This window comes from Rhea pennata, chromosome Z (assembly GCF_028389875.1).
Source record: "Rhea pennata isolate bPtePen1 chromosome Z, bPtePen1.pri, whole genome shotgun sequence".
Classification (NCBI taxonomy): Eukaryota; Metazoa; Chordata; class Aves; order Rheiformes; family Rheidae; genus Rhea; species Rhea pennata.
Window position 1 is genome coordinate 45,399,311 of NC_084702.1, and position 22,197 is coordinate 45,421,507.

Below are 22,197 nucleotides of genomic sequence, written 5' to 3' on the forward strand. Positions count from 1 at the left end.
AACTAAAGCAAAATTAGGTTTCCATGTGAACTACTACACTACTGTGTGTACACAGCTGTTCTAGCTCACATATCTGACCATTCCCGCTGAAAGAAGTCTTAAAAACCTTTCAGTCTGTCTGTGCGCTTGAGAGCTCTGCAGAGTTGGTTATTCTTTTCTTGTATAATAATTTTCTTAGCAAGAACTCCAAGCTTACATCACTTTTCCAAAATAGGAAGGAGAAAAGAAAGCCCTTAAAAATAAGTTGTAACTATAAAATCATACAAGTTAGTATTAAATTTAAGGCAAATGCAGCACTTGTTACTACCAAGGTACCCCCCCACACACACAAAAAAAACACCCAAACCAAAAAACTTCCCCACAAAATATTTTCCTTTACAGCTACAGATATTGACAATTAGCCAATACCTGTATATTGTGTAGAACAGGTATCAAGTAGCATATGAGAACACTTGGAGACTTCCAAGTTTGGATGATATTCAAACTTTTTGATCTAGAAAAAGATTGCATAGATCTTCAGGTTTGTGGCATCATGAGGAGAGAATGGATGAGCCAAAGACTGCTGGCATGCAAATATTCATTCCACTTGTATCTTATAAATACTTAGCCTTTAAAGGACTATTAGACAACAGGAAAATACCAATGAAAGTCTCATATACAGGTTCCTCCTTTTTCAGCTATTTTGCATCCAACTGAAAGCTCCAACAACAGGACTGCACCTCAAATTTGACTCAACACGTAGAGTCCAACACATTTTAAAATTTTCTAAGCTTAACATTTAAAAAAGATGTACACTTGCAAAAATTAGAAGAGTGGACAAAAAGCAAAAAGAATCCATAAAACCCCAACATCACTTCTACTTCAAGTTTGCAGGTACAGCTATCATTTAAATTGGGATCTATTTTTTAATGCATGGAGAAGTGGCATAAAGTGACTACTGAAATGATAAAAGAGTAACAGATTTAGTTTAAATACAGTAAACCTGAATAAAGTTTGACTTACTTGCCTAACAAAGTGCTACTTTGAATTATGAACTCAGTGAGAAACAGGAATGAACAGATTGGAAATGGATGGAGAGGACATCAATTTAACCCTATCAGTGTCTAGTTAAAACTATGTATTTAACCAATTCATTTCTAACATGTTCAACTTTGCAAATAACTCAGTCATATAACACTGACGCCTCCCCCCCCTTTTTTTTAACAGCTTCCTTCTAAATTCTATGATTGAATTCACTTTAAAGAAATATATCAACACATCTATGTTCAGTAAGATGGATTAGAGAGACATTAGAGAACTTCAATTCAGGGAGGCCATTGTTAGTAGGTATTAAGGAAGTTTATATAAGCTATACAAGGGTAACAAATCCACAACATCCTACAGTCACATATGGAAAAAAAGCAATAAATCATCTAATTACTGCCATCTGTGTTGCTGAACAGGCTCCCTCTCATTTGTACAGTACAATTTGACAGATAGGGACCTATCATCAGTCAGTAAGAAAAAGACACATTTATTTACTGGTCAGCCATGTGAGTGAAAGCAAGGAGATGAAGATGACAGTCAAATTTCTTGGCTGAGTAGCTTGCTGTCAGACTCGATTCTTGTGTGTATCTGTAGAACACCCTTTAGCTATCACTACAGCTCAGTAGTCAAAAGCCGATTTTTAATCAAAGCTTGCACCATTAAAGACTCAATCTACTTTCTGGTTTAGCTATTTATCCATACACACTAATCAAACATAAGGTGGAAGAAGAAAATCTGATGTTTTTTTAATGTTGCTGTAATCATCCTTCTTAAAAACATTTACTTATTAATCTCACTCACTGAATCTTTCACGTATTAATTTCACAGCCATTTCATTTCATAGGAGCAAAAGGTATGTATCTAACATTAAATTGTTACACCTGTGGCACAGTCTATCCAAAAAGTCCCCCAAAACAAACACCCACCTCCCATTTTGTCAGTATTTACAGCCTTTTTCAAGCAAAAAAAAATGCCTAGTTCAAACAGAAATCTCAACCTTGACCGTTTGACCCTCCAATAAAGAATTTCTTATAGTAAACAGCATCTGCCAAAATGTGCAGATGTATCCCTGAAAAAGACCTCTAGGGTGTTCTACTCCTCCTTCTAGTTGGTAGCAGTTTATCAGAAGAAGCGACTAAGCAATCTTGCTTACGCAGTCTTAAAACTGATTCTGAACAAGTTGGTCAAGCCTGGAACAACACTGCCTCAGACGCGTGGTAGGAAGTTATACCCTCCATCATGTGCAAGCATGACTGTATGTCTACTGGTTGTAAATGCTCAGGGGAATAACAAAGCTAATTGTTAATTCAAAGCTCACAAATGTAAATTCCATAAAAAAACTGGAAGAGTTATGGACAATGCTTTCTACCTACTAACAAATGTAGTACTGGCCACATGCAATGTTCAAAAGAAGTCACCTCTTCCAAAGAGTTTAAATTCCACCAGCATACAACAAAGGGGAGAAAATAGGAAAACAAAGCAGAAAGGGGTAAAAACCACAGAAGTGGGAAAATATTTACTTGGAAGTGCCACATGCGAAGGCCAGAGGCAGAAAATCTGGGTCCTGTTCTAAGCATTAGCACTGAACTGTCACACGCTCTCAGCAATTCACCCCTCTGCATTTCTGCTCCCCTTCCCACACTTATTCCGTTTTCATCCTGTGTATTCCCGTCTATTCATGCTGCAAGCTCTTCAGAACGCTGTCCTCTCAAGGGATGGCTGAAAAGCAACCCAGAGCAACAGAAACTCCTATTTTCAGTTTCAGAAGCTTCTATCGTAAAGTAAACCAGTAATCAATTAAGGGTAATTCACACATAGCAGTTTCCCAAATAAAACTCCTTCTTTCAGGCCATTTCAGGTTACCTAAATAGGTCATTGACACTTCGTGTAATTTCTCTTGTACTTTTACACTATTTATTGGAAATACGGGGCATGCAGAATCTGCTTAGACTAGATAAAAATACAGAAGCCACGATTTTAAAAAGAATGATTTCATTCTGTGAATATCAATCTTCTCTGCCTATTTAAGTAACATAAAATATATGTATGCAAGTAAGCTAATAATTAGTTCCACAACACTTAAAGATATTAAGACATAGTTAAAGCATCTCATTTCTTAGATGATTCTTATTGTAAAAATCTCTTGCTCCATTTTCTTTCCTGAGAAGTTTTAATTTGCTATTGACGTATTTTATGATATGTCTTTTTGCACTTTTATACATTCTACAGTTGGATATGTTTGTCTCTAGTCTTTCCAATGAATACACAATTTCTGTTTATTGCAAAGACTCCAATCTGACAAATCATTTTCCCTTGAAATCACTTTCCAATGATTTCTCTAAAATCAGGTGGAACTGATCACATGCTAAAGATTAACCACACACTTACATGTTTTCCTGGAAAACACACACACAAAAAAAGGAATGGCAATTTTATTTGTTCTGGTTTTAGGACACAAATAAAAGTTTGGAAGTAATGCTATTATGGGAAAACTTTATGTTTACAGAATAGGATTTTTTTTTTCTTTTTTAAAAATTTGCTAATGGAGTTCTTGCTCTCCTCAAAACCCCAACTGAAAAGCAGAACAGTTTCTTCATACAGAGCTTGTATTGTTTTGTGCTACGTGGACTCAAGCACAGTGATCAATGGAACGGTGACTAAACCTGGTAAGAGTCTGATGAAGAACATATAAGCATCTAAAAATTCAAAACTTCTCAGCCTTCAAAAATGTAAAAGGGTTGCCTTACATGAGTCACATTCAGATTTTGCACAAATACCCCCCCTTTTTTTTTTTTTTTTTTAAGAGCAAACTCTTTAATAGGTCATTTTAGATGTATATGCCACTAGAAGTATTTCATATTGATTTAATACCAGTAAACACCAAATTACAGAATTACATGTGCAGCAACCTAATAAAGATTTGAACTGTGGATTTTTGAAACTCAGTGAAGCACTAAATATATATTGCTTAAACAGCAGGTTAGTATACCTTTTCATCAATCACATAAAAAAAAAAAAAAAAAAAAAAAAAAAAAAAAAAAAGCAGGAGAGTCCACTGCAAACACTGCATAGTAATGCAATCTCTTATATGTGATAAGAGATTGAACAATCAATTCCTTTTATGCTAATCTTTCTTCCTAGGGCCAAGCTCATAACCAAAAAGGTAATTTTTCAGTCAGGAGCAGACTCCTTTACTGAATGAATACATACATACATACACATATATATATATATATATATACACACACACACACATATATATAAGTCTCAAATAAAATTTACTTTTTTGCATCCCTTTTTGTTCGTTACCACGATCAAATATAAACAAAATACTATTTTGGGTTAAAATATCAGTTTATGCAACGAGATTCATGTGAAACTATGTGCTCATAATACTCTGCAATAAAAACTATACAAGATTTCCACTGTATTCACTGTATGTGCAGGCAACAGCCTAAAATTTACTGACAGAGTCAAAGGAGAAAAGAACATTATATTTTTCACCGTTTTATCTCATTCTATTGTATGTTATGATAGTGAAACCACCTTCAGTAAAATCAACCATTCACAAGCCTTCTCTCTACCTAAGCAACTGGATGTTTGTAAGCAAGGCAAAATAAAATTAAGAGCACCCAGAAGACATTTTGAACAGATGGTGTTGCTTCCCAGATCCATATGACCTATGCACTGGCACACTACCACAGTGGATCCTGTTATTTGCCTGTCATCTTATTCACGCCACAACACAAACCAAAAAAAAGGGGGGGAGGTGGGGAAGGAAGATGAGTTGGTTGTTTGTGTTTTGTTTTTCCCCTTAGATAGGTAAGATCTTACTGCATTCAATATTGACTGTAAGCACGAAGGATTTACAGCCTACACCAGCAGGTAAACAAACAGTCTGCTCAGCAGAGTGGAATTAAGCATCCGGCCAGAGACAGAAAGCCAATACTTTACAAATGGGACTGTTCGGTACTGGCTGCCAGAGGCATCTGCATGCAGCTCCTTAACTACTATTTCTCACGAATCCCTCCAGATGCAGTTTGTTATCTCAACTCTAAGTAGCTCTCTCTAGTTTGTTCCTACATTAGTCATGATGAATGCATTTTAGAAACTCTGACAGTCAAAAATTAAGTAGATAAGAGTTAAAAAAAAAATAAAGAAAAAAAGAAAAAGAAAACACACCCACATCAAAAATCCATACACCCAAACATCTTAAAGTCTTACTTAGCTTTTTCCAGCCAACCCACACTCACCTACATAGGCTTCATCATCCACCAGGAGAGGTACCGACATGCAGAGGTAGGTATCGGACTATTGAAAGACACAAAAGAACAGAAATTATCTTAAAAATCAGGCATGCTTAGAATGAACAGAAGCATCAAAATTCTCTATATTTTCTGAAGATGACTGTGGTAGAACTAAATAAACTGGTATGAAGATTAAACTCTTCTAAAACTTAGCAGTGAGTTTATTTGCAATGGTTAAACAACCTTTCCCTGCTAAACTTGAAGGGGACCCTGCCAATGGTACAAATATACAGAATAAAAATCAATGGATATGCTACATAAAATAAAAAGAACTATTGAGCTTCTGATTTATTTTATTCAAGATTGGTGTGCAGTATTCTCTTAGTATTTATAAACTCACTGCATTACAAAGAAGTGGCATTTAATAACTAAACACATTTCTACCTAAATCAGTATTTTACTCTATTCCAAGATCTATATAAGTAGTTCACAAAAATTTAAAGTTTTGTGCCATTGTAATGGCAATCACAGAAGTATATTTATTTTTGATTCACACATCTAACTCCAATTACAATCAACCAAAATATTCTTCACCGGACATTCTAACAAACTTCACACACTTCTTAAAATAAAGAAAAAGAGTAGAATCAGTGCAAAAACTAGATCTGATCTGTGATTGTCTTTGACCAATGTAAGGGACTCTGACCAAAGGCCACACACAAAATCCAGATTTTTCCATGAATAAGCACCGTGGCTCATTAGGAAAGCGCTTACAATACCAAATACAGTCCTAGAAAGCAGTAAAACCATGACTGGTGATCCTACTGAAAGAAGGATCATGAATCTTATGCTATGGTCTTCATCCATCAAGAAAACAGTTAGTAATGTGCTGGTAGGGGGCAGCTACAGTTTATAAATGCACGTGAACTCCCCCAAAACGAGCAATGAAGGCAGCCTCATCTTTGTCTGCTGAATGCAGGGCAAATCCTATGGGAGCATCCAGACCACCACTGTCTGCTTTACCAGGACATTTGGTCAAAGACATAGTAGAATATATGGATTTCTATTAAATGAAATTAATTCACTGCTATGTTGTGTTTATATGCAACAGAGTAGTCTACAAGGTCAGGAATATGGCTTTTAGAGTAACAGCTTCACCGTTAAATATTTTAAACTTTTTTCAGTTTTACAGCTTTTAAGGAAAAAGGCACATCCACAAACTCTAAATCTGAAAGGACATTCACAAAGTTTATGCAAAAGAGATGAAGTTCTTGCTACCGAAAAGTTTCAAACTCTATTTAAAACAGGATGCTGTAAACAGACTTAAACAATTAGATGCAACTGAGGGGGAAGGACAGGTACAATGGTGATAACAGTACAGGATTACACAAAGCAGTGATGTACACAGATAAGAAGCAGTTTTTTTGTGTTTCTTTGCTAAAAGATGGGAAAGATGAGCAAAGGCCAGTAGATACAATTGATATAAATGGCTTTGTGTACTCTAGATATATGCATTTACAGAATGAAAATTGAGCTGTTACAATGCCACGTCACTCAGTATAGTCCCATATCCCTCACTCCTTTCTACTGCTGCAGCCTACCAACCCATACTACTTCCCAACAGGTCATCTCCTCTTCCTCCCTATCCAAGTGTACTTTTCAAGGCCAGAGAAACTAGGACATAACCCCACAAGATTAACCTAAATATATTCCCTTTCAAAAGGCTTCCAATAATTTCTAAAAAGCCAAGAGGCATATTTGAAGAGGAAAGGAAAAAAAAGCCAAGATTATAGATAGGTTAAAAAACTAATTTGACAGAATCATGACCCAAAGAACTACCACGATCTATTGAACAGGATTGTCTGGACCAAGTCTCTGAGCCAGGAACTTTCCTTATTACTGGAAGCAGAAGAGCATGTTTTAGTTACAGCAATGCCTACTCTCTTATCCTACTTCTTGCACTCTTTCCATAAATATCTGCTATTAGGTCTGGTCAGAAAAAAGATTGCTGGGCCAAATGGATAATTCAGTCAATCAACATGATCACTACTGACATGAAAACTTGTCTGGCATAGTCAAGCGTTTTCAATTTTGTTTCTGATGTATGAGCCAAGCACTACTTAGCTACCAAAATAAGATAAACAAATGAGTAATCAGCTACTGGATCCAACAAAACAGATTCTGACAGCTGATCCCAAATGGTCAAATTTACAGACTTCAAACCCAAGGACACAAACATCCCAACACTAAAGCATTAGAAGAGGCATTCACTCTAGAATCAACAATAATTCTGCCCCTTTCTCTCTACCTCACCATACGCATGCCTGTGAGCACAAGGGTGCATACTTGTTCAGCCTTCAGAAAGAAATTATTACTACGTAAACCTCAAGCATTTAAGAAATAAGCAGAAAAAACAAGATGTAATTGCCCCAGTACGCACAACTCCATCCACTCAAGTATTTTCAAAAAAACATAGAAAGACAAGATGAACAGAACTTTGAAAGTAAAATCTGACTTCTAAAAGCATGCTGGCAGAGGAAGAAGAATGCAACACTACTACCCTTTACCCTCCCCTTTCCTGCCACCACCACCTTTTACTTCCTCCCTCCCCTTTTTTAATATTAATCAAGTTCCTGAAGGGAGGGTGTCGGGGGACGGGGACAAACTCTTTTCAGCTGTCCCATGGGACAGGACAAGAGGCAATGGGCAGAAACTGAAGCACAGGCAGTTCCGCCTGAGCGTGAGGGGGGATTTCTTCCCTGTGAGAGTGACAGAGCACTGGCACAGGTTGCCCAGAGAGGTGGTGGAGTCTCCTTCTCTGGAGATCTTCAAGGCCTGCCTGGATACAACCCTGTCTAACATGCTGTAGGTGACCCTGCTGAGCAGGGGGGGTGGACTAGATGATCTCCAGAGGTCCCTTCCAACCTTACTGATTCTATGATTACTCATGGTCATCACTAAAAATTGCACTGCTTCTTATAAATTGCTGGTATTGATAGTCATTATATCAGCACCCAATCCATTCAAGCAACCAAAATTTTTTTTGGTTATTGCTCATTGTGAAATTCAACAAGTTATTCACTGTCTTTTCCAGACTCAGTGCAAGTCTTAGGATTTGGAATAAGATCTCCACTTGTATTTTGGTAGTGAAGGGAAAGAAAAAAGTGACAATGGTTTGTGCATGTTGACAGATCGAATTTCCTCCTCATTTTATTACATTTATATAATACATATCTATATTTATTATAGTATTATATAAAACAGTTTTCACCGTAGTTTTTCATAAGTACAGTATATATTTATGCTTTATAATATTTATTATAAATTGTAGTTTGAACTATAAGATGAAATCTACAGGCATTCAAATCACTATTGACCTACAGGTAGAAGCTCAAATCAAATAGTTTACAAAAGACTTGCAAAGCCCGTTATACAAGAACCCCCCCACACATACCCTTTCCATATTAACAGTATCCCACCCAATAACATTTTATCCCTTTTTAACCTATTCAGTAACATTTATGAAGTTTCAAGTGTACATTTAAGAACTGAAGCAATACCGTACCAAACTAATTGAGCAAACTGCGTTCAAGTGGAAGTAATCTGTCCAGCCTCCATCATATAATAGTAATTAATTCAAAAAAACCCACCCCTTTTAACAAACAAAATATCTTAAGAAACAGTATCAGTTGCTCTGTATTTTTTTTAATCATTATTCCATATTTGGTTATTAACAAATGAATAGTCACAAAAGTAAAACAGTGTTACTGGCTTGCAGAGCTGATAGAGTAGACTTGTTTTCAAACCGAGCTGATCACATCCCTTCTGGGAAAGAAAAATCCTATCACTTTATTTTTAAATAAACCATCTTAGTGCACTACTAAACTAGTGTGAAGAGGCATAATTTTATTATAACTATGTTAATAAAGAATGATTATAGAAGGTTTTCCTCAGAAACAAAGGTAGCCTCTGGTTCTCTTCTCCACCGCTCCTAAACATGCTCCACCTGGACAGCACCCTGAAATTATTCTTTGCACTTCATACTTAGCTGCATTGCAACTGGAACAATCTAAGAAAAAGCATAAACTATTTTAAGAATTGTGGATACTTATTCACCACTTATGAGAGGTGGTACCGTCCAAAAGCACCAATGAACGTAAAACATATTTACCAAGCCAGAAGTCTACTTCACCAACTTCCAGATTTGTATTGCTTGAATGTATGCTTCAGTGACCCCTGCTCATAAAGTGTGCTTAGGATGATTTCAGGTGTTTGTTCATGCTTGGCACTTCTGCTGAAAGAACACACTTCCCAACTCAGGGACAGATTTTCACAGTTAGAGGACTCTTAAGCCAAGTAAAGGGGCAGTTCTAGTCGATTCCCCCAAGGGATGTTTGCAGCCATAGAATATAATGCAAAAACAGAAAAATCAAAACTTGGAAAGGTCACCATATTCTATAAACTGGAAAGAATTTGAATGACTTAAGAGAGGGCACATAAGGCAATGCAGCCCCTGTTATGCCTGAAGTACCAATATATTGCACAGATTTTTCACACACCTATTAACTCCAGCACTACTGGGGACACACACATACATTTATCACGGCAGCCTTTCCCACAGCCTATAGATAACGCATGTGACACCTATGAACTGAACTTTATGCAGCTTTAAAAGATATTTGAAAAGCTAAGCTACAAATTCTATTAACATAGGGGTACACAGCCAACCTACAGACGCAAGGACCGACCTTAGCTCTGGCCATGTTCAAATCATTGCACCAGGAATTACACCTCCATCACCATTATATGGTGTTCTCCATGCAGATTATACAAAACTTTTGGTTTTTTTATTTGTTGGTTTGTTTTTCCCTCCTTCTCCTGCTATTCAAATATGCACTCATATTTCCTCTGTGGACCAGGCTTACATTTTACAGACTTTAAGCCGGTCATTAGTTTCCAGTAGGCCCTATAGCATATCTGCCGGCCCCACCTAGATGTTGCGGTTGCTTCAGAGAATCTGAAATGCGGCACAGTATTTATGTTCAGGCAACTGAGTCTTTTGTATGCAAGACTGGGCTTAAATGACTGAAAAGAGGGTAAAAAAAAATGAGAGAGGCAAGAATTACTTCACAGGCTAGCTGACATATATGCTGAAAATACGATATTCTAATCAATGAAAAATAGTGTCAGAACCTGAAAGAAAAAAGAAAGTACACTTCAGAAACTTAAAAAAGAAAACTCTTATCTTAGACAGGTAGATACAGTGAAAAAGAACTGCCTCATAGTGGGATTCTGTGCAAGTTCTCTAAAAAGAATAATATAATAATGTGTACAGTATATTTATGCCAGGGCATCTCAAACATACTAAGCTGCTTGTTTCAGAAATGACAGCTCCAGCTGAAAAGTGCTAAGGTGAAGAACTTCTCCGAACTCCTACTGATTCAAAAATCTTCTGAAAAAGCTATCAGAAAAAAAAAACTTATCTTAAAAGCTGTATGAATTACAATATGTAATTCTTGCTTTAATGATTATCAGCTGAGATAAGCCAAACATTTATTAGTAGCCTTTTACAAGATGGAGTGTCTGACTGAAGAGCATCTTTGCCTGTATCTTATGCACTGGTCTTTCAAGTCTACTGAATCTTCTTTCTATAGGCAACATCTTCCCTTCCCCCCAGCCCCCTCAAAAAAACCTGCTCCAAGAAATTATTTTTTTAAAATAGACTCTTGACCTATGCTGGCCATTGCAACAGTACCATTGAGCTGAAATGTATTAACAGAAATGAACAAAAACAAAAAAATTATCCAGCATCTGATTTCACATCTCTGCAAGGTCCTGATGGTCTCTGGCTAGCTAAATTAAATATACAAGTTGCAATCGAATATTAGAAGTTGCACTCTGTAGAAACAAGCATTTTCAAGGTGAGACCACACCATTAAGAAGATTAGTGAAGTCATTTGATGACAGAAAGAAGCAGAAAAGTTGAAGATGGTTCTGGATAGGACCACAATAATAATTCAAGGCTTAAAGAAAACATCTTACAGTGAGATTCCGTAAGTTCAGTCATTGAGACTGTGGAAAGAAAAGGCAAATGGCAAATTAAATATGGTCTATAAACATTCATTTAAAAAAATAAATAACTAAAAGAGAGAAAGAGAGGGAAAGAGAGAGAGAGAGAGAGAAAAAAAAGATTTCTATCCTATGACAAAGGTGTAACGTGATGTAGTGAGTAGGAATAGAAATTGGAAGAAAAACAATCACTGGAAAAGACCCTCCCCCCCCCCCCTTTTTTTTTGGTAAAGTTATAACTTGATGTACCAGTTAGAAAGAATTGGGCTGGATTCTCTATTCACTGTCCTCAAACACTAACGTGTCTTCCTAAAATATAAACTCCAACTTGATCACAAGTGATGAGACTCCAAATGAAAAATACTATGTAAAATTCAATGGCATGGTTCATGCAAGAGCTTAGACTAGATCATTGCAATAATCCCCTCTGGCAGTATGATTCATGAATTCCTTTGCCTGAACACTACATTGACTGTGCCCAACTGAACAGCATACATTGTTTACATATTCAACATCTTGAATTACACAAAACAGTATTACAAATGAGCACAATATTTTACTGTATCTTTCTACAATTTTCTTTAAAAGACAAATAATTAAGATATGTAGACATTAAATGAGAAAGCAGATTTTTTTTTTAATTAAACAGGAGATTAAATTTATCTTAATTTAGCAAATTAACTAGCTTTTATAATGAGTTTAATCTCAATAATCAATATAGCCTTGTTTTTGGCAACGTAGTTATTCAGTTGTCCTCTTGAAGCCTTTTCCATCTGCACTATTACTTCTGTATCTTTCATGCAGAACATTACATTAGAAGAAAGTTCTTTCCCATCACACAAAATATATCACTCTTGATTCCTCAGCTTAACCAACTGCTGATCTGAATAAAATTTCCACTTCTCCGTACTAAATTACGGCATAGTAATACAACAAAAGATTTCCTCTTCACAAAAAAATGCAAATGAAGAACAGAAAGCATAAAACATACTGATGCTGCTCTAAATCTACTATTTTTTTCTCTATATTTTTAATTCATTCACATCTCCAATAATTGCTGCTCCCCTTCCCTCTTCTCCCTCCCCCCTTTTTTTTTCCTTTCCTATACAAATAGTTATGATTGAGAACTCAGAAACTGGAATCAGCCATTACCAAAAGTGACACATCCCCCAAGAGCTCATAACAAAGCACTTAAAGTGCTTCTGTCCCCTTCATTTCAATGATTTCTTTTGGCATCTTTCACAAGGGAAGACAAACCTGCAGATAAATCCTGCCAGTATAAACCTTTCCTCTTCTCAAATACGCTCCAATATATGTCCATATGTGTCATATGTGTCCATATGGACAACCAGAATGCAGAACAAAGCCACACTCACTAAACCCACACATTTGTCCTCAACTAGGGCCAAGAGGTACACAAAGACAACAGCTAACTAGTAAGAAGGGCCAAGAGGTACACAAAGACAACAGCTAACTAGTAAGAAGGCACTACATAAAAATTCCCTCTGTAAAGACAATTCCTTCCCTACTATGATTTTTCTGTCAAAGGCAAACGAATAATGCTAGACCTATGGAGCTGCTGGAAACTCCCTGCGGTGGAGTTCAAGAAAATGAAGATCATCTTTTCTGCCATTACTTCTTGCTGAGTTTAACAATGTTTAACTTGTCTCAATAGAAGACAACTTTCCTGTAGAGTTAGTATGTGGCACTGTGTGTGGGCAAGGGTAGAAGGGAGAGCACACAAAACATGAGCAAAACTTAAAATTTATAAAGCTAGCTATTCATTATTTCCCTTGCTTAAATTGCATGCTGCTGCTCTTGCTTCTTCCCACCATCCCTCCCCCAAATCTTAACTAAAGCATAAAATTCACATTTACTGTCTACATGATTACTTTTGTATGCAGGTCCACATAAATGAAAAGTATTATTTTCTTTCCTCTTTTTAACTACAACAGTTTTCTTCAAAAAAGGGGGGGGGAGAGGAAAGAAAAAAAAATTGAAGCAATTAACTCTTCACAGTTAAATCCTGTTCACAGATCTTCAACTAATGATTCTTAAGGTTAGATCACACAAACACAAGAAATTCCACATATGTAGCTTGATAAATGGAAAATACTTTTCACTCTTTCCAAAAGATACTGAACATTTTGATGCAGATAGAGATTTTCTAGAAGAAACTACATTTTTGTTTTGCACTCACTGGAATGACACAGCTTGCTCCAAATTACATGTTTCAGAGGGGTGCTCCCCAATAACCAAAAATCTAAGTTTTCCCTTCAGTTTTTTTTTTGAAAGTGCTATCTGCAACAATGAGTCATCAGCTACTGCAGCACAACATCATGTTCTTTCCAAGCCTCTGCAGCCCTTTAAAAGAAAAGTATGGTCTTTTAATGACATAGGTAATTCCCTGCACTGTCAGGCTGCAAAAAACCGATCATTTTCATCTCACTTAATGAAACTACCTGCAAAAGTGATGCTAGAAACTCAGAAATCTATACGATTCTTAAGAGATATTAAAAAAAAAACCCTCAATTTTCTTCATTCTTACTCATTTGGCTCAGGAGAAGATAAGCAATTTCATCAGAAAGAGTTGATTATTCCAAGTTGTTTACAGTAGCTTTCCTAGGGTATTTTAGGGCTTTCAAATATTGGGTCACAATTATTATCCTAATAAAATGCTTTCTGCTTAGTCTTTCTCAACTTGCCTAAGTTGTGGTAGTGTTCAGTTTAACATAACTAAATGCACTGAGGGACTATCTGAGATTTGGTGTCAATTGTAATCAAAAAAAAATTATATCTTTGTAGCACAGCTGGAGATATTTCACTTTAAAAGTAATTCTCCTGTATCTTCTGTATTGCTTTCAGTATTATTCCACTGTTATGTTCCCAGAATAAACTTCAGGATTTCAGTTTATGAAACCAATATACTACAAAAAGTCAATCAAACAAAAAGACTTCTTTTGTCTGAAGTAACTTTTCTGATTTCTGCTCTTCTCTGGGCAGAAGAGCACAGATCTATGAAGTTACCCTCTTCTACCCTGCTCATTTGCTGATATTGCAGGTAACATTTTCCTGGCTTACAAAACGAAGAATAAATGGCAATAAGAAAAACTGCATTTGTCTCACCTGCTTAGGAGTCACCCCAGGCATGCGAATGTCCAGTGCAAAATCTGAAAGACCGAGTGAAATCACTGGTCTGCTGCTTCCAAGGCATTCATTAGAAACAGACCTAGTAGTATCTTTATACCTTAAAGAGAAGAAGGAAAGATTTCAAAAATACTGCCTTTTGTTATATCCTTCTAAAATGATGAGGCTTCAAAACAAATAGTTGACAACTCTGAGTCCAAAAGTGATTTGGAAACTTCACTTCTTTGTGAACTTAGGAAAAACATCTTAGTTACCAAGCACATTTTGAAGCAGTTCCTATGAACAATCAGACAGACAAGTCTGAAAAGCATTAGCTTAAATGTAATAAAATACTAAATGCAACCTGCCAGCTCATCTAAATATTCGTCTGAGATATATGTGACACAAAGAATTAATTCACAAAAATATTTCAAATACTGTTAATCATTCAAGACTTCTTTTTTTTTTAAGAAAAAGAGACTACATATCTGATGTAGAATTCAATACAGATTAAATCTCAATTGAGTGCAAAAGGGAAATTTTTAAGGAAGACAGCAAGTCTGTCTTCCTATTGTATGTCAGTAAAGAAAAACAGTAAATTGTACTACTTTACATGATTGTTAAAGTCTGTATTGAATGCAACATAAAAGAAAAAAAGTAGATCACTATGAAGAATAACTGAGACATGACACAACTCCAACAGAAATTTTGAATAAATGACACTATGACACAAAACTACAATGCACAGTGTACCTCATATACAATAACACACTTTTTTTAATTTAAAGACTTAATAGGCTATTTCTCTCGTATGTGGTACCTTCAAATTTGCCTACGCAACTTTCTGTTCAAGACTTCAAAAACCCCTGAGATTGTCTCATTTCAAGCTAGTTAATGCTTTCTCATGAAGGCATATCAGTTTATTCTGCAAGCTAACAGGGGTAGGTGACATGTATTTACTCACTGTGTAAAGTCTCAAATACAGCTATGCAGTTCTATGAAAATTTCTGTTAATTACTGTTTTATCATTCTCATACAGAAAACTCACATTTTAAAGAGCAATCTGGGGGTAAAACATTAGACTTCCTGTCTTTCACATGACAAAAGAACATCATTTCAAAATTACAGAAAAAATATTCAGAGTAAGGGAGCAGAACTCAACAAATATCTCACATTTTTAGGTAGGACATACTTTTTCATACTTCCGTTATATAACAACAGATGGCAGACCTAAGGAAGCATGCATGCAGAACAAGGTCTTCCTGCATAACCCACCTCTTGAAGACAGCAAGTGGGCTCCTGAAACCCAGACAGCTGTTTTGAAAAACAAGGAACAGCATTAGCAGGTTGTTAACGAGGCCAGCCATGTCCACCCTGCTGTTCCTGGCCCGATCAAGGGAGCAAAAAAAAGGGCAGCGCAGCTCTCTCGGCTGTGATCCTGACAATTAGGCGGCAGCAGCGATATCAATTCACTACTTCATTACTGTGTGCTCTGCAGGCATCCTACAGCTTTTGACAGACCATCTGTCTTGGAGGGTGATGCACTGTAAATCAGGAAGGTGGATGATGCTATGTTGTCTTTATTATTAGCTGTAAGAATCTGTTGAAGAATCCTCCCTTGCAGATAGATGACACTGTACTTTCGTTCACTTAAGGAGCTGAAGCAAAGTGGCACTCCTGAAGCTTTCTCCCAGTGCCGTACACTGAAATCTGCAGGTTACTTATCAATCCACAGTGAAAGCAACTAAGTGGCATCACAGAAATCCACGTCAGTCATCCTTCAGAACCTGTAAAAATAGAAGCAGATAAAGGATGACTAACACATTACAGCATTAGTTCTCAGCAAATCCCTGCTGAGGCTTTCTAATACATTAGTACTTTCCCAAGCTCTAGCCCAGCCCAGTGAAGAATGCATCAAGTCTGTTGATTCCTCCCTCTGCTCCCCTCCCACCCACAGAGACAGACACACAGATATGTTTAATATTGATAGGCAAAACTCCCACTAGAATTCCTATTCTGCACGGTAGGAAAAACATCAAAAACCCTAACACGCAAAAGCCAAAGTCTGGAGTATTTCACACATACAAACTGTAACGTGTTCTACTAGCAGCAAAAACAAAAACAAGAAAACTCCCCCAAGAACAGCCACCCACTCGCAGGGTAAGAAACAAAATTTCTGAATTCTATCAGCTAAGATTTAATTTTCAGCACTTCTTGCAGGCTGACAAAGTATTTTATTTTTAATACAACTGGAAATGCAGCACAAAAACTGCTACTGAGATCAATCAAATTTTTTTATAATGTTAGTTGAATACTGCTTTTATCTTTCGTATATTAAGGTTTCTTCAGCTCAAGCCATTACTCTCCTTACTGCATTAACTTCAACCACTCTTATATCTCATTTTAGTTGATTATGCCTTTCAATTTCAAGTATTTTTTTAAATTTTTTTTAAGCACGCTAAAAAAATAACACTGCAGTAATGAGTGTGCTATCAATGACATACTAGTGTTTTTATTAAGCATACCAGTTCTGGCAGGAGACAAATTTCAGATCATAAATAAGATGAAAAACCTTTAAAATGCATTATTTAGTAATGCTTATAAAAATAAATACTTAAGGAAACAGAAAAAAACAAATAACCCCGTCTTTCAACCCTTAGAAACCATGGTCAAAACACAACTAGATGATGAAATAGCTAAGAAGGATTCTGAAATGAAACAGAACTTAAATTATCACATTTAAGTAAATCTCTTCCATCTCAATGTGAGAGTGCTTGCACTGACAAGGCTTCTAACAAAACACCAGTGCTCCTACCTACACTAAAAGCCACGCTGGCAACTTGCCAACGGTTCGGTGGCTATACTAGATTTGCATTCAAGTATTCATAAAAGATGCACATAAAAATAATGATTAATATAATCAAGCTAATTTGGATATTTTATTAAAGATGACAGAAAAGATTTCAGCACAAACAACTAAATATGAACTTCATCTTTATTTTCAGCTTGTCAAAAAACAGTCCAAGGCTGTCCAAAATCATTTATGCAAGCAGCGATGCAAGGCTCATTCTTTCCATTTACATAAAATTGAAGCTCTTCATTTCTGTGATCTATTGATCAACGAATAAAATTGAATTCAGAAATGAATTCTGAGATATTACAGTACACTATGATTTGATTCTTCGGTTTCTATGCAACGATTTTGAGGGGGGGGTCTGTTCTTTTTTTCTAATATGCTTTTCTTTTATATTAGTTATGAGCATAACACAGCTGAAGCAGCGCTTCATGCTTCCCCAGACACATTTAATCAACTTTCCGGCTATTTAGCTCTTTTCTTCAGAGGAAAAAAAATATGCATGAAGTAGAACTGGTGAAGAAACCCTAAGACTTGAAACCCTATTTAACATGTTTACTAAACGGTATTGAATTAGGAGGCACTGATGCTTAGAAATTACACTTTCTCTTACAGTATGTATGGTAAGTGCATTTCACAGGTGACAGCTCTGAAGGACAGAGGCAGAAATATCATGTTTTAACACCTACAGAGTTACAATGCTGTAACTTAAAAGTTTCAGAACCTGAAAAGATATTTTCAAGTGACTGAGAAACAAACAGGTGCTTCTAACTTTGTCCAACTTCATGAAGTCAGAAATTGTTTATGCCAAGTCTGTTACAAACATCTACTTGGCCTATAAATCACCAGAAGGAATCTACTGAGAAACCTGATCATTAGTATAGGGGTTTCCTTGCAGCAACTTCCAGTTCTCACTGTAGGGTTAAGCATAGTAACAGTCAGAACAAATCACCAGAACATAGCTTAATATTACAGGGAAATGTCTGGTGATCCATACTTTTCAGAAGATTGCTCACAAGAGTATAAAAAGAATTTGGAATTATCTGACAAGGCAAAGAAATCTCAAATGAGATCATTACACATGCATGCCTAACATCCATATATTCCACTTAAATATAGGCCCACTTCATCTACAAATTTTGTTTTTACCTGAGTTTCATCAGCTGGATGAAAATTTTAAATGGACAAAAATTAAGTATATCTAGTACTTAAGAGCAGGCCCTTGCACAATAGGCTTTTAAACTTGGGCGAAGCAGGGGGAAGGAGGAATGGAAGCTCAGTCACAAAGAAATTTCCATCTAATTTTAGACATGATGCAATGAGCAAGAACATCAGACAGTGAGGGAGAAAAGTGAAGATGAGAGATTCAATAATAAGATTATACGGTTACTTAGGTTCATTACGTGGACATCTTGATACCACTGTTTTGCTTTCAATTTAGAGTAAGAGATCCTGAGGGAGCAGGAGAAGCGAGGTTAATAGAGGTAATTAATGACAGAGACTAGAGTGCAAGGGAGATGAAAATTATTTTGGGCATGGCAAGCATGTGCTTTTATCTCCCATGCCCCACTTGACATTAAAGAAAATAATGGCAAAAAACCAGGGACACACACGGACACGGACACACACAAAATAGCCATCTGCAACTAGTAGGAAGAGATCCTACTGAACAGATTGAGAAACGAGGTGGCTAAGCAGCTCAAAATCCAAATACAATGCAAAAAAAGCACGCAAAAATAAGATAACGTTATTTCACCGTGCCCTAAACAAATCAGTCTTTTTAAAAAGAGTAGCAACTAACTGATGAATTACCAAAAACAAACTATGGAAAAAGCTCTGTGTTAACTAGAAGTTCATAAAGCCGGCTATAACCATAGAAGAAGACTTCTCAAGTTTAGTGATTAGATTCTTTTTTTTTTAATTGTGCAGTACCAATTGAACAAAGTGACCTCACCTTCAGTCACCACTACTTGCAAAGAAAAAGAAACCCCAAAACCAAAACAACCCCCCACCACACCCCAAACAGTGGAGTGACGTGAAAGTATCACAGGTGGTAATTTCTCATTGGTAATTTTTCCCTTATTTCTTAAGCATCAAAACCGTAGGACTGAGCAAGGATTACTTGGTTCTGTCTTCACCTATAGCACAGAATCTGTTTCATCTCAGACAACATTTTCAGCTTCAGCAGCTCAGTTTTGCCATCATTAGATCACAGGTAATGAAATGTATTTAAGCATCTTTAACTAACTTCACAGTTAGGAAGCAAAGTTCCTGCTTTCTCTAAAAACGCTTGGTACTCTTAGGGTCTCTGCTTCTTCCCACACACTTTCCAATCCTAACAGTCATTCAGGCAGAGTAAGGATTAACAAGCAAAACTAACAGTACCACAGTATACTCCGAATAAAATATCAGAAATGTAACCATCGGCTGAGAAGCACAAGAACATGTGGCAACATTGCCATGTAGGTAACCTTTCCATCAGGAGTACAGCAGAGCGAAAAGCTGGTGGAAAAGATGAAAGAAGAAAAATCCCCCCAAAATCAGAAGAACATCAAATAGAAAACTGGACATTGTACTTTGTCAACATGCGAGAAGATAGTGTTCAAACCAACTCCTCCCCAGACCCACGTTTTTCAGTTCTCAAAATACTAAAGATTTATGGCGTGTACTTGGACCGTGAAAGTAATTCCAAACTAAATCAGCCCAAACATGACACTGGATGAGATGACCATAATTTCTGAAGACTTGCCTATTTGATTAGCAGTCTGTTTGGTGCCATCCTCATAAAAAGGAGCAACAATATTGTTTGCAACCCTGTATGTTGTGGCATGTGTTATATAAGAACTGGGGTAACTACAAGAGAACATTTGATTCTCTGAAAATCAAAACAGATCAGAAGTGGATCTGTGCCATCAGGCATTTATATTTTATAGACAGACATTTATAGTTTTCCTACCTTTATGTCAAGAGGACATGTTCACGAATTAATTAAACAAGACATCAAAGAAGATACCTGGTGATTGCATACGCAGGCATGTTATTGCACCTTGAGTATACAAACACCCAGTTCAGCCACTGAACTATAACCAGGCCTCCAAGTCAGGTAAAAAGCGAAGACGTACTTCAGGAAGAGTTCATCTCGTGGTTTAATTTAGGTTTTACAAATGCTTTTCTTCTGCTACCAAAACCCTTTCAGATACAGATACCAAAGTAAAAAAAGAAATATGATGGCTTTCATCATCGTTCTTTTATGAACGATCTTTCCTATAGTTTGATCTGTTGAGCGTATGTATGATGGCCATTTTTAAAATAAACATTTCACGACAGAAGAAAAACTATTATCCACTCTATTAGAGGAAGCAGTATTTACACTTACGAAAAATTGACTTAAATTGTTGCATACGTTGCTACAGACTAATCAGATGCTTTCTAAATAGATTCACTCCTTTCACGCTTTCAGAATATATTGAAACGTACAATAATATGTATCTTCTTCCTATTTGACTAGAACAACTACATGAAAATTCTTATTAAAAAGTGCTTACAAAGGTAATTCATAAAGGGCAAAAAATTTGCAAAAAAAGTGGATAACTAAGCAGTCAAGCTTTCTCGGTGGATTTTGCTGACTCGTTAATCATTTGGGTGCTCTCTGTTAAAAGGAGCATTACCTGCAGGTTGCCCATTGGGAAAAGAGAGCAGCTTCAGGAGAGGGCGTAACAGCCTATTGCACCCATCTGAGGAACCTACTACATAGCCAGTAATTGGTAAAAGCTTTCCTCAACAGCATGAAATCTCTTGAGGCTATTGAATCCACATGTATAGTTCACAGAAGGGGTAGCCTGTTAAAACAATAGCACGTTTGTCTCTTCTAGAAAACATATAAATGCATGGTTTTGGTGCAAGAACTATGACATAGGACTAAAATCCAGTCCTATTAGTTAAATTAGATTTTACAAAATTTTTTTTGTTGTTGTCTGAATAGAAACAGTGTCTTCAGACAGCTCTGAAGACAACTGAATACATTTACTGGCATTGACACAGTTGCCTTTGAAATAAGTTATTACTATATTTATGATGGATAGACAGGAACATGAATGACTGCCAAATTATGCAATTTTTGAGTAGCAGGTAGTATTACATTGCTTTAAATAAAGCCAGAAAAATGCACACATCACAAATAAGGGCGACTCTGACAGTCTTCAATTGCAGAATAATTACTATGTATTTTTCAGGATATGAACTGGAAAGAAAATGGAAATTCTTTAGAAGTCCAGAGTCTCAACCTGCAGATACAGGAAGGTGAGCAGAGAATAGGGTAGCTTACTTGATGGAAAGAAAAATAAAATAAAAAACAAACAAAAACTACTTTGTAATTAAGGTAACATGATGTCACCCCAAAATCCTACTCTTTTCCTAAAATTCCAACAGGGGAAGCCTGTGCAGCTGGGCAAGCCATTTAAGTTATTTTCATAAATTATTCTAACTGTGAACTCCACATTTTCTAAATGAGGAACTTGAGATGCTTAGCACCAGTTTTCAGTACTGCCATTCAGCATTCACGTGCAGGTGACTAAAGACCCCACAGAGCTATGGATGTGCAGCGTAACGGCTCCAACGATGCAGTAACATAGCGAAACTGGGAAAGAGCCAGAAGGTCTAAGTTCAAATCTTTTTCTACCACAAACTCCCTGTGTGGCTTTTGGCAACCTGCTTGATCTTAGTAAGTTTCTCTATCTAATAACAACACTTTTTTACCCATAGAGTTGAAAAGATCAGAACCATGAATGTTTGGGAATCACTAGCACAACAGCTTCCAGGAAATCCCAAACAAAAAAGTCAGTTTTGTATTCAGAGTACAATGCAGAAAACAGGTAA

The 22,197-nt window shown here is 36.5% G+C and overlaps 1 protein-coding gene across 4 annotated transcripts in view; it reads right to left on the bottom strand.

Moving 5' to 3' along the window:
• PAM (peptidylglycine alpha-amidating monooxygenase) overlaps positions 1 to 22,197 on the bottom strand; it is a 136,236-nt gene that overhangs the window by 66,537 nt on the left and 47,502 nt on the right. For all 4 annotated transcript variants that reach the window (XM_062599075.1, XM_062599077.1, XM_062599076.1 and 1 more), the window contains exons 2-4: positions 15,744 to 16,255; positions 14,469 to 14,589; positions 5,280 to 5,337 (exon numbers count right to left, since the gene is read on the bottom strand). In XM_062599075.1, the coding sequence (XP_062455059.1) occupies positions 5,280 to 5,337; positions 14,469 to 14,589; positions 15,744 to 15,835 (271 nt within the window). In that variant the 5' untranslated portion in view covers positions 15,836 to 16,255. The remainder of the gene's footprint in view (positions 1 to 5,279; positions 5,338 to 14,468; positions 14,590 to 15,743; positions 16,256 to 22,197) is intronic.